General features: G+C 37.4%; 1 protein-coding gene across 1 annotated transcript in view; it reads right to left on the minus strand.

Annotated features, from left to right (window-relative positions):
- Nucleotides 1–4,220, minus strand: part of LOC122550372 (plectin-like) — a 63,004-nt gene extending 58,784 nt beyond the window's left edge. Inside the window, exons 1-3 of the mRNA XM_043691098.1 lie at nt 4,178–4,220; nt 3,956–3,988; nt 263–298 (exon numbers count right to left, since the gene is read on the minus strand). Of these exons, the coding sequence (XP_043547033.1) occupies nt 263–293 (31 nt within the window). The 5' untranslated portion in view covers nt 294–298; nt 3,956–3,988; nt 4,178–4,220. The remainder of the gene's footprint in view (nt 1–262; nt 299–3,955; nt 3,989–4,177) is intronic.
- Between the last annotated feature and the right edge of the window lie 1,780 nt (nt 4,221–6,000).

Below are 6,000 nucleotides of genomic sequence, written 5' to 3' on the forward strand. Positions count from 1 at the left end.
GTATATACATCCACCAATTTCTTCTCAGTTTCCAGTCCATTAATTTCTCCTGATCTTTTTCTTTGTTAGCATTAACCATTTTAAGTTTCTCACTATCTTGGGACCCTTGATCCAATTGATTCAACCATAATGTGGCTTGGCTATTGGTCCTGAGCTTCATTGTTTTGAACATAAACTGCATTGGAACATTAGTGTCCAGTAACACTGCAATAAGTAAAAGGTAGATGGCAATTAACATTAAATCTTATCTTCTAATACTTACTGCGGTATCTGGAAGCATAGCCTTTCACCATTTCAGCTGTGAAAAGGGAATAAAACAGTTAATGGTAATTTTACTTACAAGATTTTTCTGAATACGTTTGTCACTGTGACAATACAAGACTAGCAGTATTTATTGAATTGTTCTCCATCTATATAGCATTTAACTGAAATGTTTTTTGCAACTCATTTTATTTTTGACTCTTGGAGGATCAAAGAATCATAGAGAACAGAAGGAGGTCATTTGACCCATATTGCCAGCTCTTTATGAGTACAGGTTGTTCTGCTATAATGTACCTTTTATCAGCACAAATTGGCTATAACGTAATTGATGAATTGTGGACAATGCAAATTTTTGACTGAACAGGTATGGCAATTTTCTATTACTGATCTTCAACAGTGCGTTTTTCTGGAGCGTGAGATGCAGAAGAACACAGCTGTCACGTTATAGCAAAATGGCCTGTAATACTAATTAGAATACTTTCTTTGGCCCTGTGAATTTTTCCTTTTTGCTGTTGGGATGATCTTGAAATATATTATAAAAGGATGCAGTTGCAGACCACTTAGAAATAAATAATACAGTCAAACAGAGTCAACATGGCTTCATGAAGGAGAATCCTTTGAGGAATTTATTCTCATCGGGGGAGAGAGGGGAGAAGCAATTTTTAAAAAAACAGAGTGGACAGGGGATTCATTCTGAGTGGATTTATTCAAATCAAGGCACAAGGAAGCTCTTCAAGGTCAGATAGCATTTATTTTAATACAATAAGGAAGATCTGAATAAGGAAGATGAGTTGAGAGTGCTAATTAATACATGGAGATAATAAACATCATTACTATCGTGGAGAAATATTTAAGAGAGAAGCAGAAGTGGCTGATCATTATTCTGAGCTATAGAATCTTCAGGTGAGACAAGGAGATGCGTGAAGAGGTGGTGTTGCAATCTTGACTGTAATAATGAGTGATGATATCATTCAAGAGTCCTGAACTGAGGCACTATAGCTCAAATATAGAAACAAAATAGATCAGTCACATTATTGGGAATGTACAATAGACCAATAGTTTTCAACCAAGATAGGGTGAGAAATGTGCCCTGAAATTTTTGTATCTGAGCTTCCAAACCCCTCTGCTAATTTAAACCTGCAACACAGAAAAGATTCACCCCGTGCTGTAATCTGTTAAAATTCGAGAGGCAAGAACTATCCCAAAAGTCACTATTTAAAGTAAAAATTAACAACTTTATTCTTTAAGTCTAATAGAGAATATTAACTAACAATTATTTACAACTTCTTTCTCTTAAACCTATCTTCTCCCTCCCTCTCTACAATACTAGTCTGATAAAAAAATCCCGACTAAGATTAATGAAAAACTTATTTCAAAACTATGCACCTTTCACTTCTTCTCTGTATTCCTGTCTTCCTTTCTTCTTGGAGATTCTGCTCCACAGGTCTTTGATAGATAAAGGTACCTTTCCGAGAGCAGATCTTTCTGCAAGCAGTCTTGTTGGTGCTGGCTGCTATTTGCCGTTCTATCTAACTCTTCAAAGTGTTTGACATTTATACTCCAAAACATCCAATTGTTTCATTGGTTTGATGTCATCCAAAAGAGTAAGATTCAATTTCAATTAGACTTTTGTATTTGGGACATCATTTAAACTGAGTGGCAGAAGTTTGAATTTGTTTTTGTATCCTGGCAACACGTCACCAGATATGTGTTTCAACCCAAATGTTACATTTTTAAATGTTCAGCAAACTTTGCGCTAGCCAGAAATTTCAGCTCCCTTAAAGGTACAGTACACCCACAACTTCATAATGTGGACTAGAAGAAAAGGGTTCTGGATTGGGGGAAGGTTAACTTTAATATTATAAGATCTGAGTGTTCTGAGAACAGACATTTGGAGAAAATCCACTTCAGAGCTGCGTCTTTTATAAAAGAAATAGACTGTAGGCACATATTCCTAAGGAAGGTGAACAGTAGGACCAACAAGTCCTAAGTAACTTGGCTATTGAGGAACATACAGGATTGAAGAAAGGCAAAAGGGGATGTTTATTGGAGATACTGAGGATTCAATACCACAGAAGGCCTAGCAATGTATACAAAGTTACTTAAAGGGATTAGTTAAAAAAAATTAGAAAAGTGAAGCAGTATTAAAATATACTGATCGGTAAAATAAAGGAAAATTCACATACATTTTAGAAGCATGCTAAGAACAAGAAGATAACCAGAGGGGAAAAGTACAGACCAAATTGAAAGTTCTGTGTGGATACGGAGCTGTGGGTGAGATTTTAAATGAGTACTTTGCATTTGTACTCACTATGAAGTAATATGATATAGGTAAATAAATCAGCGAGGAGGGCTGTTGGGAAGGAAGAAGGTTTCGCTGTGTAAACACTTTCACCTCGTTGATACTGGATAAATAACCAGGCCCAGATGAGTTGACTCCCAAGTTGCTACAGAGCAAGGGAAAAGCTTTGGGACCCTGACTTTAATTTTGAAATCCTCTCTGAACACAGAAGAGGGACCCAAGGCCTGGCGGATAGTTAATAATACCTTCAGACCACTAAATGTAGAAGCAGAAATCAATCAGTCAGTCCATTAAGTCTGCTCCACCATTCAATGAGATCATGGCTGATCAGTGTGACAATGCTGTCAAGTTAAAATGATTATTTTGTCCTTGTTTTTTTTCATGAGAGGTCTGAAAGGCAGAGGTGCTGAAGTGCCCAGTTTAATAATGGCAGGGGAGTGGCAAGTTCTCCCAGTTCAGGTTTTTTCCAGTTTGTTTTTATCTGTAGCAGTCACAAGATGCTGGAATCCAGAGAAAAGGTTTCAAGCTTCGGGAGATGAGTCCTGATTGACGTTTCTCTTTGAAATCACTTTGGAAGTTGTTCCCTGCTGCCTGTAAGAACATGTGGTTCAATTTACCTTTTTGCCAAGCGGTCTGTTTATGGAAAATTACTGGATTGGAACTGCTTCATAGTTAAATTGCTATATTGGGGTTGGTTAAGGTTTCCAGTAGTTAAGCTATTCTAAATTCCATTTTGTTTTGTTCGCATTTCAACTGTAGCATTTATATAAATTATGTTTTGCTTAAAGCTGAGTGGTTTGACCAGCTGCATCACACCTAGAACGTCCACTTCAAATGTGCCTTACAAGTAAGAAAAAGTTAGGGTTTAGGCTAACTTCTTAAAATATTTTGAGGGGATCTGGCCTGGTCCATAACATCTGAATATCTTCAATTCCACTTTCTTGCCTTAAACCTATAACGTTTAACTTCCCATACTGATTAAAGAGTTGTCTATCTCAACCTCTGTGGTTAAAAACAAATCAACAGAATCACTGCTCTCAAAGAGGCATTAGATGTAGTTCTCAGAGGTAAAGGGTATGGGGAGAAAACAAGATCAGGGTTTGAATTACACGATTATACGATTAGTCATGAACATAGCGAATGACAGAGCAAACTCAAATGGCCTGTTCCTATCTTCTATGTTTCTATATTACTAGTCAGGTACAAGTCGGGCTAGCTGCAGAGTAAACTTCCATCTACACTACCTCATAAGCCGCCACACGAAATTTGAAGATTGGTTGAGCACAGATTTGATGCAGAGTTAAGTTACAGCTTTTGCCTTTTGCTCATTTAATACAGCACTTTTTCCTAAAACAATTTAGTATTGCTTCTAAATTCCTCACAAACACTTACCTCTTTGTGCTGCTTTTGCTGCTCCAAGATTGACTGTTAACAAAAATAAAGACTTTTCAGTAAAACATTGGCTGATCAAAACACATGTAGTTCTGTGGTGCTGAGAAATATAATTAAAGCACCAGAACCTTTTGAACAAAGCCTGATTTTGATGCTGACAATCAACCAGAATAATTTTACATAATGTTAAATCTTTTGTACGAAACATAGAATGAAATGTACCTGTTACCTTTTCTTCTCCCTCAGTGATTAAGACAATGTTCTTTTAAATAGGAGTACAGCAAAGGTCTACAGGCTTCTGTGTAATCTGACTTCCCTCATCTTTATTCTTTCAACTTTAACACCATTGTCACATTCTTTTACTATCAACCACAATTGTTCCATTTCAGACACCCTACCAGTTTAATTTACCAATGTCAATTTTACCTGCTAATATTACCTGTTTTCACCTATACGTATGATCCTTCAGCAGTTGCATATCCTTTTGACATCTGCTAGTTGATATCACCACTCAATTTCATACATAGCATGTATGATCCAACTCATTGTAAATACATCAAACCATTGTAAATACATCAAACCATTTTGGAAAAACTCCTGCCGTGTCACATTTCCCCTTTTTCCATATAATGTTTTAAAATATGTTGATATTTAGGCTCTACTCTGATTATCTGGTTAAGAAGCACTCAAATTAGTGCTCTGCTCTTTTCTCTATGTAATACATGCAGTGTTGCTAGCTTTAGTAATGGCTAATGAGTCATTGATGAATCACGACCAGTATACAAATACAAGTAGTCTCCTGGAATACATTGTCAGAGTGATTAAATATCAAGTGAAAACTGTTGACCAAAGTTTGCTTAAGCAGGCTATTAAACAACATTTGCAGTAAATTAGCCTTGTCTTGGCCTTGATATTAACATTGATGGCATTTTGCATTGCAAGTTGTTGGCAGTATGAAGTGGAAAATGGAGCTGTACCCTTTACTGGGTGTAACTTGTAGCTCTACCACTGTCGTTTCATCTGGAATAGTTTATTCTAACAGAGATTGTAAATCAAGCCCAGCCACATTCTAGTCAGTTGAGCTTAGGTGCTATTCAGAGAGGATTGCCCAAAACATATTTGATGTCTATTTACTTCATTCAATCACAGTGCTTACCTTTATGACGATCAGCTTCTTCAAGAAGCATCTCTGTGGAAAAAGTAAAGAATTTAGTTATAGCTTTGAAAATCAAAAGACTGAATTTTCCAGTGCTGTTGAAAAAGTCTGTTCTATACCTTCTCTAATATTCCTATAATGTGACAAGACTGCATGCTGTACTCGGTGATATAATTAGTGTTTCGTTGGGATGGCATGATGGCACAGTGGCTAGCACTGCTGCCTCACAGCGACAGGGACCTGGGAAACTGTGTGAAGTTTGCTTGTTCTCACCCTGTCTGTGTGGGTTACTACTGCATGCTCCAGTTCTCTCCCACAGTCCAAAGATATGCAGGTTAGATGGATTGGCCATGTTAAAAATTGACCCATAGTGTCAAGGGATGTGTAGGTTTGGTCGATTAGCAATGTTTAAAAACCCCATATGGGGTGGGCCTGAATGGAATGCACGTCAGAGGGTTGGTGCATTATTGATGGGCTGAATGTATGCACTGTAGGTATTCTATGAATTAGAATTATTCCCTGCTTGTATACTCACTGCCACATGTAATAAAAACAGTTATCGAGGGAGGTAGTAGCAAGGTGCAGTTGACTCACAGGGGCTCAGTCCAATCACCAAAAAATGAAAATACTTGCAAAAAGGAGAGTGCAGACACTAAAAATCAGAGTGCAATGGCGAAGCCCTGCCACAAAATTAGCATAGTCCTTTTCTCAAAAAAAAGAGTAACACACAGGCTATAATCAACAAGTGGAATGATAGTTCCCTAATGAGAACTGAAATACACCTGTAACACATTGACTGTGAAGGTTAGCCAGTACAGAAATCAGGTCCTCAAAAACAAAAACCAACAGCAGTACACACTGACTGTGGCCCAGCTAGCACAGAGTCAGT

Source organism: Chiloscyllium plagiosum, chromosome 5 (assembly GCF_004010195.1).
Source record: "Chiloscyllium plagiosum isolate BGI_BamShark_2017 chromosome 5, ASM401019v2, whole genome shotgun sequence".
Taxonomy (NCBI): Eukaryota; Metazoa; Chordata; class Chondrichthyes; order Orectolobiformes; family Hemiscylliidae; genus Chiloscyllium; species Chiloscyllium plagiosum.